Source organism: Strigops habroptila, chromosome 2 (assembly GCF_004027225.2).
Source record: "Strigops habroptila isolate Jane chromosome 2, bStrHab1.2.pri, whole genome shotgun sequence".
In the NCBI taxonomy this organism is placed as follows: domain Eukaryota; kingdom Metazoa; phylum Chordata; class Aves; order Psittaciformes; family Psittacidae; genus Strigops; species Strigops habroptila.
In genome coordinates, this window is record NC_044278.2 from 85297494 (window position 1) to 85318850 (window position 21357).

General features: G+C 37.5%; 1 protein-coding gene across 5 annotated transcripts in view; it reads left to right on the forward strand.

Moving 5' to 3' along the window:
- PCDH9 (protocadherin 9) overlaps positions 1-21357 on the forward strand; it is a 779374-nt gene that overhangs the window by 239347 nt on the left and 518670 nt on the right. The window contains exon 3 of one of the 5 annotated variants that reach the window (XM_030476041.1): positions 20928-20974. The exons of the other annotated variants lie outside the window; for them this stretch is intronic. Within the exon in view, the coding sequence (XP_030331901.1) occupies positions 20928-20957 (30 nt within the window). The 3' untranslated portion in view covers positions 20958-20974. Of the gene's footprint in view, positions 1-20927; positions 20975-21357 lie in introns of those variants that run through there. 5 annotated transcript variants of the gene reach the window in all.

A 21357-nucleotide genomic window follows, 5' to 3' on the forward strand; every position in this document is an offset into this window, starting at 1 on the left:
CACGTGTGAACATTAAGTTTTTGGATTTCTGAATGCCCAGAACACTCTTCTAATCTGTACCTTGATCTTTTCGTGCCTCAGTTTACAGGTCTGAAGTATCGGTAGTAGTAACAACTCTAGGTTGTTTTGAAGCATAGTTAAGGAGGCATAGAAAGGAAAGATTACTCATTACTAGACAGGATCTATGTGCCCTATTTAACATGTAAAGGAACAACCTGTGTTCTTTCTTGGATCTGATGAGTTGGGAACTGCAATGGCAAAAATAGACAGCCTGGCTTAAGTGATTCTGTTCCTACCTCTCCAGTACAGACCCTTCTCTATTGCAGACCCTCACTGCCATTTCTCTTCCTACCTCAGTTGTATCCAGGCAAAAATAGTTGAGCCACCTGGCATGGCATATCTGCAAGAATCAGTTTTCATTTCCCACCGGCACGTGAGCATCCGCTCGCAAGGTGAGTCAGTGAAACCAGCTGCTCCTCTGTTTGAAGCAGTGCATGAATTGCAAAGTATTACTGCTGTGTTGTGAAGTGGGGGGAGCAGGTTCATGTAAGTATCAAAAATGTCCATTTTGCAAGCAGTGCTACTGTAGTTAGCAAAAAGTCACATTAAAGTGCAATAGAGCGATCTGTATCCCTGATTTTCCAGCCTGTGAAGTGCATTGTGCTTTACTCAGTAAGAAAGGATAGTATGGTACAGCCACCTGTCAGCAGCCTGCTACTGCACATGAGAGTAGCTGGTAGAGCTAGTATTCATCTGTGAAAACATCTGTGTAATTAAGATGAATGCTGAAGAGTATGAGAGTTCAGATGACAGCAGAAAGCTTCAAATATACCCTTAGATACACAGATTTGGTTATCACGTGGTTTTCCCAGACTTGGCTACGTAGCTCAGTAGGCGTTGATAAATTGATAGGTATATATGGCAAATGCATTAAGAAATGTTACATCATAGAATCATAGAATCATAGAATCCTAGAATAGTAAGGGTTGGAAAGGACCTTAAGATCATCTAGTTCCAACCCCCCTGCCATGGGCAGGGACACCTTGCCCTAAACCACGTGGTCCAAGGCTCTGTCCAACCTGGCCTTGAACACCGCCAGGGATGGAGCATCCACAACCTCCCTGGGCAACCCATTCCAGTGCTTCACCACCCTCACTGTAAAGAACTTCTTCCTCATATCTAATCTAAACTTCCCCTGTTGAAGTTTGAACCCATTACCCCTTGTCCTACCACTACAGTCCCTAAGGAAGAGTCCCTCCCCAGCATCCTTATAGACCCCCTTCAGATACTGGAAGGCTGCTACGAGGTCTCCACGCAGCCTTCTCTTCTCCAGGCTGAACAGTCCCAACTCTCTCAGCCTGTCTTCATACGGGAGGTGCTCCAGCCACCTTATCATCCTCATGGCCCTCCTCTGGACTCGCTCCAACAGCTCCATGTCCTTTTTATGTTGAGGACACCAGAACTGTACACAGTACTCCAAGTGAGGTCTCACGAGAGCAGAGTAGAGGGGCAGGATCACCTCCTTAGACCTGCTGGTCACGCTTCTTTTGATGCAGACCAGGATACGGTTGGCTTTCTGGGCTGCAAGCGCACACTGCCGGCTCGTGTTAAGCTTCTCGTCAACCAACACCCCCAAGTCCTTTTCTGCAGAGCTGCTCTGAATCTCTTCTCTGCCCAACCTGTAGCTGTGCCTGGGATTGCCCTGACCTAGGTGTAGGACCTTACACTTGGCTTGGTTAAACTTCATAAGGTTGGCATTGGCCCACCTCACGAGCATGTCAAGGTCCCTCTGGATGGCATCCCTTCCCTCCAGCGTATCAACCGAACCACACAGCTTGGTGTCATCGGCAAACTTGCTGAGGGCGCACTCAATCCCACTGTCCATGTCGCCGACAAAGATGTTGAACAGGACCGGTCCCAACACCGATCCCTGAGGGACACCACTTGTTACTGTTTTCCAACTGGACATCGAGCCATTTACCGCAACTCTTTGCGTGCGGCCATCGAGCCAGATTTTTATCCACCGAGTGGTCCATCTATCAAATTGATGTCTCTCCAATTTAGAGACAAGGATGTCGTGCGGGACAGTGTCAAACGCTTTGCACAAGTCCACGTAGATGACGTCAACTGCTCTGCCCCCGTCCATCGGTTCCGTGGCTCCATCATAGAAGGCCAGCAAATTGGTCAGGCAGGATTTCCCCTTAGTGAAGCCATGTTGGTTGTCACCAACCACCTCGTTGTTTTTCATGTGCCTTAGCATGCTTTCCAGGAGAAACTGTTCCAAGATTTTGCCAGGCACAGAGGTGAGACTGACTGGTCTGTAGTTCCCTGGGTCTTCCACCTTCCCCTTCTTGAAAATGGGGGTTATATTACCCTTCTTCCAGTCATTGGGAACTTCACCTGACTGCCAGGATTTTTCGAATATGATGGACAGTGGCTTAGCAACTTCATTCGCCAGCTCCTTCAGGACCCGTGGATGGATTTCATCAGGTCCCATGGAAAAACATCAGGTCCCATGGTCTAACATCGAAGTTAGAATAAAGAGAGAAAGAAGTATTCTCTTTAACAAATACTTTACTGAAAATATACGTCATCCTTAGCTTCTGTTGAAATGAGAATTATGTGGCTTTCTACTTTTTGTTCCCGGTTGCAATTAAAAAAAAAAAAAAGTATATGATTTGTGGTATAAAATAAGGATTCCATTAAAATAATACTGTTTAATCTTACAAATAAAAGTGTTCTCAAGCAAAAAATATTATTCCAACTGCACTAATAACTTGCAGGTGGTGCATACTCTCACTATATCTGTATTAAGTGAAGTATCGGTATGGTGTGCATAAGATAAGAATACCAGTGTGTATGATGTGTGATTGCAATATGTTGGGTTTTGCGGAATGTAACTTTCTATAAAATACCTACAGATGTTTTAAAAGAAACATGATTCTCAGAACACATGCTTTCCTGAAGATTAAAAGTGCATACAGCTGTTTGGGCTTGTTTTTATTTTTCCTTTTAAATCACAGTTACATTTTAAGGAATTGTGAAAGTCTTACTTTAAGGATTAAGCCGAGCTGAATATTAACTGAGAGTTGTTGTTTTCTTAAAAAAAAAAAAAAAAAAACAAACCACCAACCAAACCCGCAGATTTTTGTCTAAAATAACGAATTTTAACTCTCTTATAATGTATCAGATTCAGCTGGGAAGTTAGTGAATATGAGCAGATGTGAGATGAGGTTTGTGCTACTCTGAAGTTTTGCTGGGAACTTTCAATAGGACCCCATTTAGGAGAAAGGCTACATAATTATTCATTTATTGCTTTTTTTTTTGTAACATATTGCAATGATACTATTCATGTTACAATTCAATTTCTCCTATTCACATTTTAACCTCTGAATATAGTCAAGTTTGCTATTGAAGAGAACTGTGTAGTGTTCCAGTAACTCATCTGCTAACATCGTTGCTTGGTTTTGATGAATGGGCTCAGTCTAAAGGATTCTCTACTATGATGTGTGATACCTCAAACAAATAGAAATGTGTCTTTCATCAGCAGATTGGAAGGAATCACTTACATTGTCACATATGAATGACTTGTTATAGAATGTTGTGTTTCCTCTGTTATATTGAGCTGCTCATTTGAAGTGTGTAGAGAGAGCTTACTGGGTAAAAACTGTTGTTCAGCTAGGTAATGATATCCCCAAATATGTAAAGCAAATCAATCTTGTATGATATGGTGTTTGTTTGTTGGTTGGTTTTGTTTGTTTGTTTTTTGTTTTTCTCTTTTTTATGGAAATGACAGTTCTGTTTCTACTGGCATTCTGAGTGGTGTTGAAAACTAAGAACAGTGGCCTATCTTTTAACATTACACGTTAAATCAGTATTAAAACTTAGATACTTTGACATGCAGAACAGGCAAATACCTGTGGTTTCTACTTTAAATATATGAACATCAGAATGAATGTCTGAACTCAGAGATATGTGTTAATTAGCAATGTTGAGGATCACTTTTTTTATAAAGGCTTATCTTGACCTCGGAAATATATTTATAATGTAAAAATGTTTGTGTCTGTATTTCTTTTGTCAGTGGGAGAAAAGCCTGATGTATGCAAACAGTATTCCTTGTGCAATTAATTAATTTCCTATTCTTTTTGTTAGGTAGAATTTCTTAAAAACATGCACACACACACTCATCTGGTTTGCATTTCATTTTGATACTTGCATAAAAATTTTCTAGGCTTTCTGATCTTCTCTTTTACATAATTAGTTTTCCTCAGATGCTGAGAAGGTACTGTGTTGAGGGAGTCAACTGTCACAATGACCGCAATTAATGATAAACCTTCCCTTGTCGTTCTTTCTCTGCATCGTTGTAGACATTTATGAGTAAAGTTGAACATAGTGTAACTGTGCTTTGGATGTAAAATCCACCACTTCACCTTTTCGTCCAGGGAGAAGACATGTAGTTGAAGGGACAGACCAGGACAACCGATGTCACTAAGAAATTCACAGAAACCTTGCTGCTTTTCTTTTTCTCTCTCATATTGATTTATTTTTAGTTGTGGGGTTCTTTTTTGTTTGGTTGTTGGTTTTTTTGTTGTTTTACTATAATATTTGCTCATAATTAACAAAAGCATTTGTAATATTGTAGTTTGAGTCCTCTTGGGGATTTTTTTTGAACGGGATGGTGTGAATAAGCCTTCACATGCATTTAGATACTACAACTGATGTCAACATGGTATCACAATACAGTTGGCTAAATAATGCTAAATGCAGGCTTATAATGTTTGGGGTGGTTGTTAAATGTTTGCTTGAAGATCCTGTACAGCAAGGTGGTACATTTCCTCAACATTTCCTCTTATAAACATGAAGAAATTTTTTTAGGATTGATCTGATTGATGTTAGCGTGGTGTGTATGTTCTGTGCTTCACAGAAAAGCTCCGAATGACTCCTGTGCAGAGAAAGATTTTGATTAATGTTTAGGGCTCTATGTAATGCTTCTTGCATTGGTCATGTTGCCTCGTACCAATCAAGTTCCAGATTCAAAATCCAGTGAAGTCAGTAAAATACTTTCTTCTTGCTTCAGGACATTTTTCAACTAGTATACTCTGATTTTAATGCTACTTCTAGGGTTATAATTTGAGCCTCTAAACCAAGACTTAAAAAATATCTAGAGAGCCTTTAAGGTGAAAAGAGATTTCTTACATTCTAGCAGCTATCACGGCTTACAGTTAATTAGCACTGGCTTTCAGATTTTCAGTGAAGAGAAGAAAATAAAATTAATCTTCTGATTCAAGGTAAAGAAAAGAGTGCATGGACATAGTATATTCTAACTCTGATTCTCTGCTGCAAATTATAACAATGGCCGGTAGAAGGACCTTTCCCAACTGTAGAATGTGGTTTTCGTACAACATGATTTTGTTTATCATTGAGTCAATGGCATGTAGTCCTCTATGCAGGAAGTTTTTTACCTTTAGAGAAGAGGGACTGTGTCTTAATGATTTGCAATTATGTGGTGGTGCTGACAAAAGAAAAGAACTGTTACTAGAAGCATAGTATGACTTGTCAAAAGATTCATTTTCAGTAGATTTAGTAGATTTCTTGACTGAAATCTTGACAGATGCTGGCTCTATGAAATTACTAATGTAACCTAGTTGGTACCTGGGTGTGTTATACAGGCTGTGAGGCAAAAGAACTATGACAAAAGGAAGCCTGTAAGAAAACAACATCACTGAGACTTATATTTTCTGGAAAAAAAATATACTGTTTTGCAAAATACAGGTTGTGACATACGCAGTGGGTAGCTTTCACACATAACAATCACGTTCAATATAAATAGAGGACAAGGTGTTAATACCTGATGAATCAGTCTTCACATTGTAACAGTTCAGGATACTAGGATATAACATTTTAAAATTATTTATTTCTAAACATTTTATAAAATCTAGAATATATTAAGCCACATTCAGATTGCCTACTATACATGTCTAAATTTATATTGAATAAATATGTAGGGACCATCATGGATGGTGATTTCAGTGACTTGCTCTTTTGAACTGAGTATCTGCTAGTGGAAATAATACCTGAGTACCATACCTATCACTTTCAGTGTCTTGTCTAGCCATATAATCCTGTTAGAACATTAAGTAGTTGGTTTTAAAAGATGTCCCTACCCCATGGTTGTTTTGTGCATGTTTAGAAAAGCTTCTGTGGAACCTGTTTTTTATCTGTATTAAATTCTGTTGTATTTTTCCACTGGAGCGTTGTTTGCCGGTTGGTTACTACCACAACCATTTATGGTTATGAACTATCAATCAGAAAACACTGTAAAAAGGGGAAATAAAAAGCAAACAATACAGCAGAACTGGATGTGTGCAAAACCTATGGCCTTTTTTGTACTGTGGAAAGGACACCTATCAGAATGCCCTCATTTGTTTGGATGCAACTGAGCTTCAAAAGGGCAAGACAAATGTGGTATTTTCAGGAATCTTAATTTATTGTGTGACACAGTTCATAAACCAGCAGCTAAATGTAAGAACAGAATGCATTTTAGGGCCTGCTCAATGCATATTTACTTTCTCTAGAAATGAAAATATTTCTTTTTTTTTCATGCTCCTAACCTTCCACACTTGAGATGCTGTGACATCACAGCAGAGTGGAGAGCTTTTTCTGAACGATGTGCCAGGATGCTGTCTGCTTGGCTGGGGTAGCTCAGCACTTCAAAAAGCTGGATAGATGGGGTGCCATCTCATGAGAGGTAGCATGCTGTTGGGCTTCAAAGCAGTTAAGAATTGAAGGTGTGTCCAGTTGACATACCAGTTCTGCTGCTAGCTTGTGTTACAGGAGATGAGAAGATGATGGCACCAAAAAAAAAAAAAAAAAAAAAGAAGAAAAAGAAGAAAAGGTATGCCTGTTGTGTTCTGTCTCTCAAATCTTTATACTAACAGTTTTAACAGGTAGGACAAGTTTTGGAATAGACCTTTACTTCTTCCATTGTCCTACTTTCTCTGTCTGGTCCTACACTTTCTGAGTGCAAATGTCCAAACTAATACAGAAAGAACTTTCTCAATCCTGAATATCTGAGAATCTGTTTCATTTTTGTGTTTTCATTACTATTCCTATAAAATCCTGATGTAGTTTCCCATTTATGTGACCTTTATTGAAACATGAGCTGTGGTTCCTATACTTCTTCATTCTTTCTGTACTATTCACCAGCACAGCTTTTCCGCTTTTTAAAGCATTTGTATAGAAAGTAATCAGCTGCATACAAATGGATCTGCAGTGATGTACCTTCTGCTTGCAAACAGCATAAGGCAGCCAAACTTCTACAAGAGATCAAAGAGTTAGGTTACATGGGTAAAGGTGCGCACTGGAGACAGAGCAGCTGCTCCAGAGTCTTTTGAACTTTTATTTACTATATCTCCCCCTTCATGAGCATGGTATCATGGCAGCAGTATTTCACAGCTGTCAGAGACTGAATTCTTTCTGTTACCAGATCTTTGATATAAGACCTATGGCACATGCTTGTGCTGTATAATTGCAATTAAGCATGTTTAGGGCTTACGCAGGTTAAAGTACTGAGGCCCAAAGTTAACTCCAAGTGAAGTCACTGGAAGCAGGTAGTGTTCCTGTATGCGGAAATGGCTCACTGTTCATTTGCTTAGCTAAAAATCAATCACTTCTTCCATTCATACCCTGGTATAGTAGTTCTGAGTTGTCTGAAGGAAGAGATATTAAAAAATAACACTTTGTATTTTAAGAAGTTATTTCATTTTCTTTCCTTGGTTGCAATTTGGAAAAAACCTGGGAGGCTGTTTGCTCTTTCCTGAGCGACTTGTGCCTACAGCACAGTCCAGTGGCCCTCTGCTGATGTGGGGCAGTGCACACAGCTGATTGTGACTGGAAATGAAGATGACTTTGTCTCTTCTGTCATGTTGAATTCCAGGACTGGCATTTAAGAAGCCCTTTTGAATGAGTAGCTTCAAATTGATCCAGTTTGTTGAAAAGCTTGAGGCCCACTGAATTGAAAAATAGCATTTGGATTGGAAAAAAATGATAGATTTCAAGTCACTATGCAAGCTTTGTGAGACTGAGATTTTGCATTACAGCAGTCATTTAGAGTGTGCAACTGCTTGTTTCAGCATTCTTTTAATTTAGTGACTTTTCCCCCACTAAACTTAGAACAGAAAAATATTTCTGTATGTGTATATGTATATACGTGTCTTTGTGTGTGCATGTGCATGTTAGTAACAGCTATGTATAAGAAATAATTTTGAAATATCTCCTAACATTGAAAAAGAGTTAGAAGCTATTTCAATGCATTTTCTGAGCATGTTGTACTTGTGAATACTATGTATTATGTATGGCCTTATGCACATCTGTAGAAGTTGCATTATGTGGTAGAAACTCATGGTTATAAACCAAAATGCTGAATTATTAGATCTGTAGATAATCAATTCCTGTGGATTACAAATGTATTAAGACATTAGGAATGTATCAGCTGTTAATAAATTCATAAATTATTAATAGTGTCATGTGAACACACAGTATGATAATTTCATTTCTAGCTTTACTATTTTTCCTTTATGGAAATCTTGTGACTAGAATTTTGCATATTTTTTTCTAATAGTAACATCATGAATCAGCAATTAGCCTTCTGTTTGCAGAAAAGCTTCAAGCTGTGCACTTCAAAATTAGATGTGGAAATTTTTCAGTAAGGCTGCACAGTGCGTTTATTCTCTTTTTTGAAAAAAATCTAGGTATGACAGGGACAGTTAAGGCTTACTGCTTAAACATTAATTTAAAGTCTGTATTTCCATGTGTTGTCCATTTCACTAGAATTTGTTGGGTTTTATTAGAAGTTAACAAAAGGATTTGGAAAATTCCCTTCTTCAAGTGTCATAGCACTGATCACAGCCATACACCTAAATATTTATTGTCCATCTTCCCTGTCTGTCTGTTCTCCCTCCCCAGAAAAGGTTGCCTGCTGGGAAAGCAGTCTCAGGCCATACTGTTGTCTTGAAGTGCTTTAAGGGATTGTAAGAAGTTTTCACAGTCCAAACAACGGACAGTTTACAAGCTAGTGAATGGTTTGACCATGTGAACAGATATGTGCCAGAGATCAAGGCTGTGACCTGCTGCTGTTCAGATTACTTGGATAAACGTAGCCACTGGGACCAAGATTAGCAATTTAATTAGAACACCACGTAAAATTAATGTCACCTGCTGAACCTATATCATTGTATATCTGTTATATCACAGTTAAAGGAAAAGGAAAGTCAAATTGTATTTATATAAACAATATAATTAGAATAGTTTTGTGGGTATCACATCATAACCTTCAGGTTTTATAATTTGCATGTCTTGCCTGTGTTTAATCACAGCAACACACTCCAGGATGAAATGCTTTCATGGAAAACAGTAACAATTTGGCACTGTCATGTATTACAGTTTGACATCATAAAAACAAAATGAACCCTTAGAAAGTTTGTAGACATTTAAGAGAAGAGCAAGGATATCAATCATCACGATAAGTAATGCTAGCAAGAGTAATATTAGGGATAATATTCCTTATTTCAAAGTTTAAGCTAACTCCTCACAATTAAAAAATAGAATGAAAATATGGCAGGGGTGAGATGGCCTCAAAGGTGCCTAATTGGTACAATGGGTTTATTCTGCATGATACTGGCAGCAGCTTGGAACAAGGTGCTGCATTTAAATGACACATCCATTTCCCTGAAATTTTCTTACCAGTTGTTAAATTCCAGAATGAAGCTGAATTTTGTTTTCTAAGGTGGGCCAGTACATTTTATAGCCTACAGACTGCTGTCATAGGTAACTCTGTTAACTACCAAGGCTCTCCAGACTTCCAGCTGCTAATGACGGGTAAAGCTTTTGCCTGTCCTCAAACAGTGACGCTTGGTCCAGAGTGATCCTTGTACAGAAGGGAGACACATAGTAGGACCACGGGGAAGAAAATGCAATAGTTGTGTCAAAGAAGAAGTTTACTATGGCTGCAGAAGGTGCTGTCCTGCAAAGATTTTAACTAGTTGCTTTACACTTTTTGCATTTATAGCTGCAATATGCCTGAGAAGCTGATCAAGGGAATGAGTTGCAATCTTGTGACATTTGTTGGCTATACTTAAATAGAATAGTTTGCTCCTAAGTGTCATACTTAAAATTTGATATTTTTCTTTTCAAAATGAAAGAAGCCTTTGGCATAAAATTTATGCAGGGTCACATTTCACCCATAACCTGTTTTTTTTTCTTTTTCAAGCCTGTACCTAGTTACACTTTAATATTTGCAGTCTCTCTAGATTGTCAACATCATTGTATAATAACCAATTTATTATAGAAAGCAGCAAATGCCATGCTGCCAATCACTTGTCCATCACACTAACAGGTACACTGCCATTGTCAGTGTCAGGCTGAATGCTTGGGATCAGTTAGACAGGTGAAGTAATTTAGTCATCTTGTAGTGGCAGAAGGGGACACCTTATCAAGGAAAAGAGAGAAGCATCTTCCCTTGGTGCATTTGGTATGTGGCTATATAATTTGGGTTTATAGTCTCTGTGTGGAAACCGATGCACAGACTAAATTTTACTCTAAAGGTGGGGGGAGTTCTTTTAGGTATCATGAAAGAATATTTGTTTTTCCTTTCTGTTCACTTTATCCACTGTCATTCTCACCCTCTCCCTTCGACCCCGTCTTGAAACTTTTACTATTGTCAGCTTAACAGACTGCTAGATGTTAAATCCTTAAGAGATCTGTCAGTCTATTGGAATAAAAAGAAAATCAAACCTCAAACATCAATGAGAATGGTCAATTCTGTGCATTTAAATATTTCCTACTGCCATTGTTTTGGCAGTGTTTGGAAGAGAGATAGCCAGAGCATGCTTTACCATTTCATCCGAAGAAGAATAAATGTAAGAGTTATTATAGCAGTACTGACGTCAGTCTTCACCCATCCTGATCTCTGTAGCCATGACAGCTGCTGGTTAATACCTGGAAGTTTCTGGGGACAGTGGAGAAAGAAGTTGCTTTATTTACCTGTCTTTGTCTGTTACCATCAGTGCACTGGACAAATTTTCCAGTATCATCTGTGATGTCCTGACTGGAGCTTTAAACAGGAGAGCTAAGCTTGGTGTGTTTGTACTTGTAGCTTCTGACTAAAGCCATCTGTGGTCAGGTACAACCAGTAATGGCCCAGGCTAGGGAATAAAGCTATTACTAATAACAGGGATCTATGAGTCTTCAAAGTAGGAACAGTAGAGGCAGCCTCATACTGAATGGTGGAAAGGAAGAATTCCTGGCAATGGTTTTGAAACCTCACTTTTATTGCAGCACAGAGAACAGTGTCTGGTTGATAGAGAAGACAGACTGGAGGTTAATTCTAATTTATTCACAGAGGAATTGGCAGGAGTACATGTATGCTTACACTAGAAAATTTGGGGTTTAAACAAACTTCAGCTTGCTAAAGTGTCAATTTTCTTTAGGATACTGCTAATAATAGGCTAGACCTGTGGGTTGACAAGGCAATTTGTGGTGCATTGACTCTCATAATCTGCAATTCCATCATCTAGATATATAGTTCATCAATTCTTGTAAACAGCAGAGCTTTCCCTTCTTCTCGTCTCTGTCTACCAAAATGTAATGGACAGTGCTGAAACTTCAGATGGCCTTGGGCATAGTATCACATTATACCTAATCTGATGTAACTACAGGCTGCTGCCAACAAGGATGCTCCCAGCCCTTATGCCCTTGTGCTTCCTGTTGCTTATCTTGTATTCCTTAAAAGGAAGAAAAAAAGCTGTTTTCCACTAATCGGAAAGAACCAACTATCTCCCAGCTGCAGGAGTGCTGAGAGATGAAGAGGATTAGGATTATCTTTTTCAGTGGCAGGCAACAATTAGGTAGAGGGTGAAACTGCACCTGTGCAGTCCTTTCCAGCTGTGCATGCAACCCTGTGGCTAGACACCTAAAACTTCCCTCTGTTTAATTTGCCATTATTCCTTATAAAGTGATATAGGCCCATTACCACCATGTGTAACTTCTGAGATTTTTTGGACAGCACTGTAATGTTATCTCTGTTTAACTCATATGATGTTTACTGGTATTAAAAAGAATTTTTTTTTTTTTTTTTATTTTTATTTTTAGTGTCATTTATGAAGTTCAGAGTCATTGACAAATTTGAAGAAGTTGATCCAGAGCTTTTTCTTTTAGGCTATTAATTTGAAATTCAAGTTGCTCTACAGGAAGAACAGGAGGCCATTTTGCATAGATGGAAAAATAAAACAAAAGACAAACAATGTTGAAAATAGCTCTTACAGTGGACACTTAAAGGAAACATTTGGTTTTCTCTTATACCCATTTTGTATTTTAAGTTGATATTCTTGCACTGTATTAGAAAACTGGACTCAGAAACAGATCAAGGTCAGGCCCTGAAAATGAGTCTGAGGCTTTAGCTGCACAATGCCCCAAAGCTGGATGCATGTATTGACTGGTCACATTCTGACTCTCCAACAAAAGCAAGCCCTGCATACTCGAAGCTTTTGCTCTTTGTAACCCCTTTCTTCTGAGAGAAAGGAAGCATCGGTGCATACCCTGAGTGGATGCTAATCTGTATGATAATTTTATAAATTGTGCCCCTGAGGCATACTTAAATGCATGCAGCCACAAAATTTCCATCAGCATTGGGACTTCTGTCTCTGCATCAAGAAAACCAGAAGCCAGGTGATCCCCAGCTCCAGGTGGTTTGCACAACAGGGCTGTCAACATGGAACTGAAGTTCAGTAGAACACAAGACTTAGAAACAGGAGAAATTTGGTTTCGTTTAAGTGCCATTTTGGAAAAATAGATGTTTTAGCACTTCTGTTTGTTTGAGAAAGTATTTGAGAAAGTATCTGAAACACTAAGAACACCCTCTAAAGGTTTAGATCAGGAAAAAAAATAAATTGCTGTTTATTAATAATAAAATGTTCAACAACAAAATTACTACAAATATTTAAATTAGATAAGGAACCTCCACAATGACAAAGACTGAAGATTTAGATTTGGAGTCTCCTGTACATGTTTTCCTCACTCACTTGAATGGAGATTGCAAAGATTATTTCAGTTATCACAGCTATATTAACTTTCTTTTCATCTTCAGAGGTACTTTTAAAGGTAAATTAGGCTATTCACTGACAATAAGCATTCTAGTGTTCTTTGCTGCTTGCAGTTCTCTCTGTAGACAAAAACTGTCTCTGAAGCTGGCAGTCCAGCTCTTTTCATGACAGCTAAATTCCCCTTTTCTCTCTCAATCTTACAGTTCAGTTTCGCAAAAAAACCCCACACCACACCATCTCTTTTTCAATGCCTTTTAAATATTTCTTCTATTTCTGCTATGTAGTACAATCTAAAAGGAACACAGTCTTTCACCAGTTCTGATATTACGGTTTCCCACCCAGTGATACAATTTTGTCTGAACTATAACCAAAGCTTTCAGATCCAGTGTGTAAAGCTAAGTGTCTGCACCCATAGTGAATTGAATAAAAATTGCAGTTAAATATACCCCACATGGATTCAAGAGCTGAGCCGTTAAGTGTCAGGTCTGAAAATGTTGGTCTGCGTGTTCTGTAGCAGTGAGGGGGAGAAGGAAAGGATAACATTCAGGAAAAATAGTAAGGATTTTTTTTTTTTTCTTTTTTTTTTTTCTTTTTCTATTTTTTTTTTAAATCAGAATACCTTTATGATGCTGTCATCAAAGTGTGCATGTGGAAGAGTCTCTTTAGAAAAACCGAATTCTTTAACTACATGCTGCTGCTTCAGTAGCAAAGCTGCACTGTAAAATCCTAGGAAAATCTTCATCACTGGATTGCTTTTATATATTCATAAAAGCTCTAATAATAACTTTATTTTTTGAGCTCAGTACACATTGTGGGATTCAGGTGGTGCTTACCACAGTTCAGAGGAGCTGTATATAGCATGGCATGTTAAGGCACGGTTTTGTGCGTGGTTTTTGTTTTATTTGTTTGATAGAGCAATGAATAGAGACACCAAATTTCAAAGGGTTTCTGGTTTAAAGAGTGAATACCTTTTCCTACCTGGAAATTTATATTCAGAAATCTCTCTGGCATGATAGGGAAAGTAAAACACTTAGGATATGTAACTGTTCTGATCAAGATATACCCTGAAAACTTAATCTGGTGGTTAAAGCACAGAAGGCTGAAATTTTGCTTATATAGCTAAGATTGTTACAAGATTGAAAGCCCATAGGTCAGCTCCAGAGAGGACCATGAACTCAGCTTATGTATGTGTGGTGCTTCATTTTTAAACATATTTTTCAATAATTCTCCATTTAGATGTTATGACACGAAGAAAGGCACAGGGGATTTCTTATTTTCTGTTGGTAACTTGAGGTGCCATACTGGCAACTGCATGTGGAAATGTACTTTTTTCCTTTTTATTTATTTATTTATTTTAGAACTCAGCTCCCTGCTCTTAGAATACGTTTTAAAAGAGGTGTCTCGGTTGCAGTTTTTTGGGGGAATGCTTGTATTGCTGCCAGCTTACATGTCCCACTGGGAGCCACTGTGGAGCAGGGATTACCTCGAATAGGTTTTAGCAGATTAAACAAGCCACCAAGAAATCTTGTCTTCATTTTTTTCTTCCTCTCTCTCTACAAATAACACGGTAGGCAGGAGGGGATGAATTACAATTTAGTGTGTCAACCATAACCAGCCTGTATCTCAAGAGGTTTTTTTTCCAACTTTACTGAATAAAGTATCATTTGAAAACTCTTCAAAATTATAGCAAATATATATATGATATCAAACTTGTAGGAACATGCAGATTTTGCTAAGTTCCTGCACTGTGGCTACATTGTAATTTTGCATTTCTATTCTCAGGCAAATTTTCTCTTGTTTTGCCCCTGCTTTCTGGGACAGAAAGACATTTAAATTTTGAAGCAGTTTATACTGACACAAATCAGGTATACTAAACAAGATTTTTGCTGAACAACAGGTTTTACTTGCTTTTACAGTGAAGTAAAGGTCTTTTCTTTTTATTTCATTGGGAAAAAAAGAGTAAAGTTTGTGCCTGGATGCATGGGCTGTGGTTCTGTAGATGCAGTTGTGATTCCTGTTCATTTGTCTCCAAGGGCTGCTGAAGCCAGCTGATGTTTTTTCGTTTAAGTTGATCAATGAGTTTCAAGACTGAGAAAATGTTGCGCATATGTACTTGGAGCACACCTTCACCTGGTGTAGAGAAATGTAATCCATATTGTCTCTCATGGTGTACAGTCACAGATCACTGCTGAGTTTCTATCCTTAAATGTTGCTCTGTGTGAATAAAGCAGATGTGGCAGAGCATCTTTGAAATTCTACTTGGAGAGTAAAAGTAAAATTTTATTTGAAAATAGATCACATGCAAAAGATTTTATCTTGTTAAATTGTTGACTTGTGTCCTATCTGTGTGTAACCGCAGGCATTTTTCCACATCATAATATTAGCTTCTCTGTTCTAGCTGATTCCCTGTTAGAATCTGTAATCAGTTTCACATTTGTCTCCAACAGAAATCTCTTCTTCAGCAACTCCAGTCATTAAAGCGGAAGTGATGCAGCTGGCTTCACTGATGTGTGATTGCAAATTAATTATACAATACAAATTCGTATTGTTGAAGACACTATAGGATTGCTTGCATTTCCCCCCTAAGTTAATCAAGGATGGGTATCTTCTGTTTCTTCCACAAGCTTCATGAACAAATTATAAAAAAATAAATATTCCTAAGCCTTTCAGAAAAAAATATCATTCAACTAATAAAAATATTTCCTGTTTCTAAAGAAGTAAAAGGTTTAAAATGTATGCTTAAGGTCTAGTTAAAGATTCTCACAAATTTTTTTGCAAGGGAAAAGCAATCACTTAATGCTTTCCAATCCTGAATTACTATAACAAGTGCCCTGCAAACAATATCAGTTTCTCTCAACCTTTGTATTTGTGCACTCCACATATTTTATAATAACATTCTTTATGCTGCTGTTGGTGATATTTTATATTTTAAGTAAGAACAAGTGTAAAGCATGATTGCTAGTAAAGACTGAACTGGCGAAAAGGAGAAAACCATTTAATTTTCCCCAAAACTTGGCCTAAGGTTCTGAAAATTTTGTTTTTAAAAAAGTTCCTTCATATTATTTGGAAATTAAATTAATCTCTACAGCAGTGTTGTTTATTGTGGATGATTGATAATGGGGTTAATGCTCATACACAGAAAGCATGACACTGTAAATCATGTCATTCTTGAAATGAAGTTACAGTCAAAAGGTAACTATGTGAAAATGACTGTATGGAGTTCCATATTTATGCTTTCTCAATGACTTCCCAATTAAATGTGTTTAGCTTGCAAGTCAAAAAATACCTTTTTCTAACTGCCAGCTGTTCACACTGGGTTCGAGATCTTAAAGCTGTCTCTCATCTCTTACCCACAGAATAGAATTTACTTGTTGAAACTTCCTTTTTGGTGATGGATCAGGCAGAATAGGGCCTTGCTCGTTCTTCCATGTGGTAGCTGGCGTGACATTACAATTGAATTTTCATACTTAGTATGAAAACTTTGGTACATGAGGAAACAGATGCAACTCTGTAAATAGAAGCTGTTACGTGAACTAGAAATATGTCATTTTTACATCTTACATTTTGTTTGTGCATACCAAAGCAAATACAGGTGTCGTTATATTTCCTTTATAAGGAGAGAAAATACAGCTGGGAGGTAGGAAGCTAGGTTATCCAAAACCACACAGACTTTTCATAGTCTAATATGTATCACTTTAAGACTGATTTGCTTATCTCTATGTCTAGTGATAAGCAAATATTTTACCTTTCTGAGTAGTTGCCTTTCAAGATAGAGCAGCTGTAAATTGAAGGGTTGTCAAATGGTACTTGCTTGTCTGGGAAGCGTATCTTTATACTCATTTTTATATGCACTGGGGTCTTTTCTATCACTTTCCCTTTCCAGTCCTTCTTAGTTTTCCCCCAAAACAGAAACCATACCATATCAATCTCTTTCATCTTGTCTTCCCTAGAGCAGCCAAAGCCTTCAGGTCTGAGTATGACTAGAATTATGGAATTTTGTAGTTTTAACAAGCTGGTACAGCATCCATCATGTTTTGTAGGCTCCTTTTCTCTCTGTCACTTATCTTATTTTCCCGGTAGCACAACTGGGCCAGTATTTGATTCAGTAAAACATAAAACTTCCAGTCCACACTTTTCCTAAATATTTTGCTTGGCAGAAGCTTCATTACACAATAAATGTGTCTTTTGGAAACAGGCAACTGCTTCATATGAAGCAAACTCCTGTTCCTTTATTGCTTTCGTGGGAGAACAATGAAAATTCACTGCTACTGGCCACATCAACCTGAATGAAAGCCAAATAGGAAAATTGAAAATGATTGTCAAGTTCATAATATCTAATACAATAGAGGCAAATTAGAGTTATCTGCAGCAGCAGAAGTAGCAGCAGATTGCATTATAAATCATCATATCATTGACAGTCAATTACATTCAAAACTTTTCAAGCATGAGGCAGCGGCAGTGTTTATCTACTAACAAACTTATTCAAGCCAAAAAACACAGTGTGGGTGCATAAGAAAAATTTCTTGGGGGTCTGAAGGGTTGTGTTAAAAAACAGAATTTCAGCAAAAATATATTTCATGAAGGGTAGAAAGGATGAAGCCTGGTTTGTTGCAAAATTACATCTTTAAACCCAGTCTGCCTTTCTTCTTCCACTGCAGTAAATCCAGATTTGCCTGTTGTCTGGGAGAGCCCTCCAGTAATGACAATTTCTCTCCAGTCTTCTCTGCTTCATTACCACTTCTGCTTTCACAATACTTCTAGGTCCCTTCTGAGTTTCCAGCATTTGCCCCCTTCCCTTGTCCTTTTGTTTGTTTGTTTCTTTGCAATTTAAAGTACATTTTTAGTCTGTCTCCTTCAGGAACCACAAACTTTCTGTAAGCTATTGAAAGTAAGTAATCTTGGATTTTGAGGAATCAGTGACTCACGTAATGGATAATGTGATTTAAATTAAAATAAATTCTAATCAAATAGATTATATAAAAATTAATATTAGTTAAAAGAAAAGCCCTGACGGTATTTTACCAGCCAGTTTATTGTACAAACTCTGAGAATTGGACTGAAGTCTTAGGATTAAATGCATTTTTTTCTCTACTGGAAGTTGCAATGCTTATACTTTCTGTCTGTTTCTATGGGCACCAGATAGAGCACAGAGCAGGAGTAAAAACTTCAGGCCCTGAGTGGAGGGTCTAGAATTTTGCTATAGTGGAAAAGAAGGGGAGAATGCTCCGTATGATGGTCTGTCTACTTTTTTGGTAAGCATAGAAAGCCCTGAAGCAGTAACAGCATGTAATGCAGGATTAGTATTGATCTTATATCCACACACCTGTGTGGGGTGGGAAAGGTTGCTGGGGTTTGGGAAGAAGGTCTTTAGATTATATTTATTTTTTGTAATTGAATCTGAATAAACCTCCAGAGGCTCTTGTTTACAATCAAGTCTCCATATTTTCAGAGTGATTTGAGAAAACTATCATGCAAAAAAGCAATGAATTGCTCTAACATTAAATTGGGTAAAGAGTTGAGGTTGAGAGCTGCGCTGCTGTTTTGCAGAATAAATATTTCATTTTTAATAAGAAATAAGAGACTTCAGGTCTGAGGTCTTCCTGCTGCAAGAGCTCTCCTTTGTGCTCTGAATGCCACTGTCTCCATCCCACCAGTCATCTGACTCAAATCATATCGCATAGAGACAAGCCTGTGATTTATTCTCAATTTCAGCCCTAAACCACCAAGCAACTTTTATCATTAGCCACCCAGCCCTTCATGTATCTGAGATAAGAGGAGCATGAAGGTGAAGAACCAGCTTATTACAGTTGCCACATATCTCTGCTCAGTCTTAGTTTTGCCACAACTGAGAAATTATCTGTGGGTCTCTCTAAAATTAAGTAGCTAGCTGAAGTTGCTAACTTAGCATTTCTTGGATAGTTAAAAGGAAAATAGTAGTAACTGCAGAAGGTGGTTTAGATATTAAGTGTGATAAATCATGCTGAGAATCTAGAACAAAAAAGGAGTTAATGTAGGTACCATAGTTAGTTGCCTGAAGATATGTAGGATGAACCTATTAAGGGTAAGATCAGAATGAACACAAATAGAAATTGTTATGCTGGCATTATTTTAAAGCGCTAATACATTAGCTGAACAGGTAGGAAAAAAAGGCTTGTGCATAATAGTGAAATCAAAAGTGTGTGTGCAATTTTGCATGTCTGGAAACAGTAAAAAATTCTCTTAGCTATTTGAGTATCAGAGAAGTAAGGAATAAAAATGTGGGTGCTTTGGGTGGTAATCAGATGCCTGAACATAGTTGTCTCATGCAGCTTGGGATGCTCAAGCATACTATGAGTATAATTCTCTTCTAGAATAGTGTAGCTGACCTAGCAGTCCTGTGCTCGATCTGCGTTATGACACAGCAGATATGTCGTAATCTGCCGTGTCAGGTTGTCTCTGAGGCATTTTGTATGGCATTAGACATTTCTGTTCAGGTAACTGAATCTCACCTTGTTTTTGGACTGTTGTCACATTAAAAAATGCCAACTAAAGAAATAGAAAAAAAAAATAATTATGCAGTCAGTGCAGCTGTTTGCTTTTGTTTTAGTAGATGTTTCATTCAATCTGGCCTGAAACCTAAATTTTTGTGGGTTAGAAAAGTTTAGCATATTTTCAAAGATTTTCAGTTTTAGTAAGTACTTCATACAATTCCAACTGTAAATCATATCTTTATTTATCAATCTTCTCTGCCTCTTTTAGCTTTTTATGAAACACTCCTGCACCCACTACTGAAATACAGCGTACTATATTTAGCATGTAGGTGGTTTTGTACAGGACTATTTTCCATATTCTTACCATATTAAGAAACTGTGGTTTTGGCTTGCTTGTTTGCTTTAAAAATTCTTGACAGCTGAGGTATGACAAAAAAGCTTTTCTGTATGCTTGTTCTGAAATTTTTTGGGCTTACATTATCCACTAGCCATAAATAAGCCCTATTGAACTAGGTTATTTTACATTTGCTTTCACAAATTTCACATACTGAGTTCTGCTGTGTGCTTTATTCCGAAGGAATAGGCCATGGTTATATCTCTGTGGGTAATATTCTGAGAATTGTTTACACCAGAAATACTTGATTATGTTTACAAACATGTATTTCAGTAACCATCATGAATAAAATACTAGATTTCAAATTATGTTTTTGATTACTTGAAATTGAAAGTTATTACCATTTTGTTATCAGAAATACAAAAGCAAACTTGTGATAAGAACATTATTTAGGATCAAGAGTAGTGATTTGAGCTCAACAGCATAAAAGTCTATTCAAATCACAGTTTGTTTGTTGTGGGTGTTTTTTTCCCTTTTAAATCCATTGTTCAATTTCATTAATCTTTTGGGATAGTTTTTCAGTGGTTTTCTTTTTAGCCATGCTCATAGAAAATAAATAATGTCCATTTTTTCACCTGTACTGAGCTACATGATCCTTCTAGTATTGACTGAAATTAGTAGGATACCTATCTTGCTTAATGCTGTATATGACCCCTTATTTAAATACTGGAATTGGTTTTGGAAACCCAATTTTCTGCTTACTAGTTTTGAATGTTTAGTTTGATTTAATGTTCTGAGCAGATGCAGACAGGGCTTTTACAAAGCAGTTCTGACATATTGTTAAGTAGTATTTAGATTGTAGGAACCCGTTTGATACTTTGTTCTTGCTCTTATTGAAGTTTATATACTTCCAACTTGGGATTATGTTCAAACTCTTGAACATATCAAGCCCTGAAGCCCATCCCATTTCAAATTAATGCATCCTGCCTTATCATAAGACTTTGTATTACAACATCTTTCCTATAGTTACAGGCCCTCAATGTCCATCTTTACTAAATGCGACATGACCCAATTCCTGTGCTTCCAAGGAAAAGTTTAAGAAAAATCTTCAGTTTTGTAAAGTGATGCCATCTTTGTGAGTTCATTTTGGATTTCTTGGTGGATTGGTGTCACAGTGGGGTGGGGATAACTACCTGTCCTTATTTTTAACTGCTTCCCAGTGGGAAACATCTTATCTGTAAAAAGTCCAATTGCAAGCTACAGAAATGCATATGTTCTCAGAAGTCTGTAGTGTGTAGACAAGATGCACAATTTATGTAATACATTTTGGATCTGCACCTTCTTTCTATTATTTCATAGGAAGGACAATGATGGATTGTCAAATCATGCTACATGTTTTAATTTTTGATAGAAAGAGCAAATGTGTTTATACGAGGTCACTCAGCTCCTGTAAAAA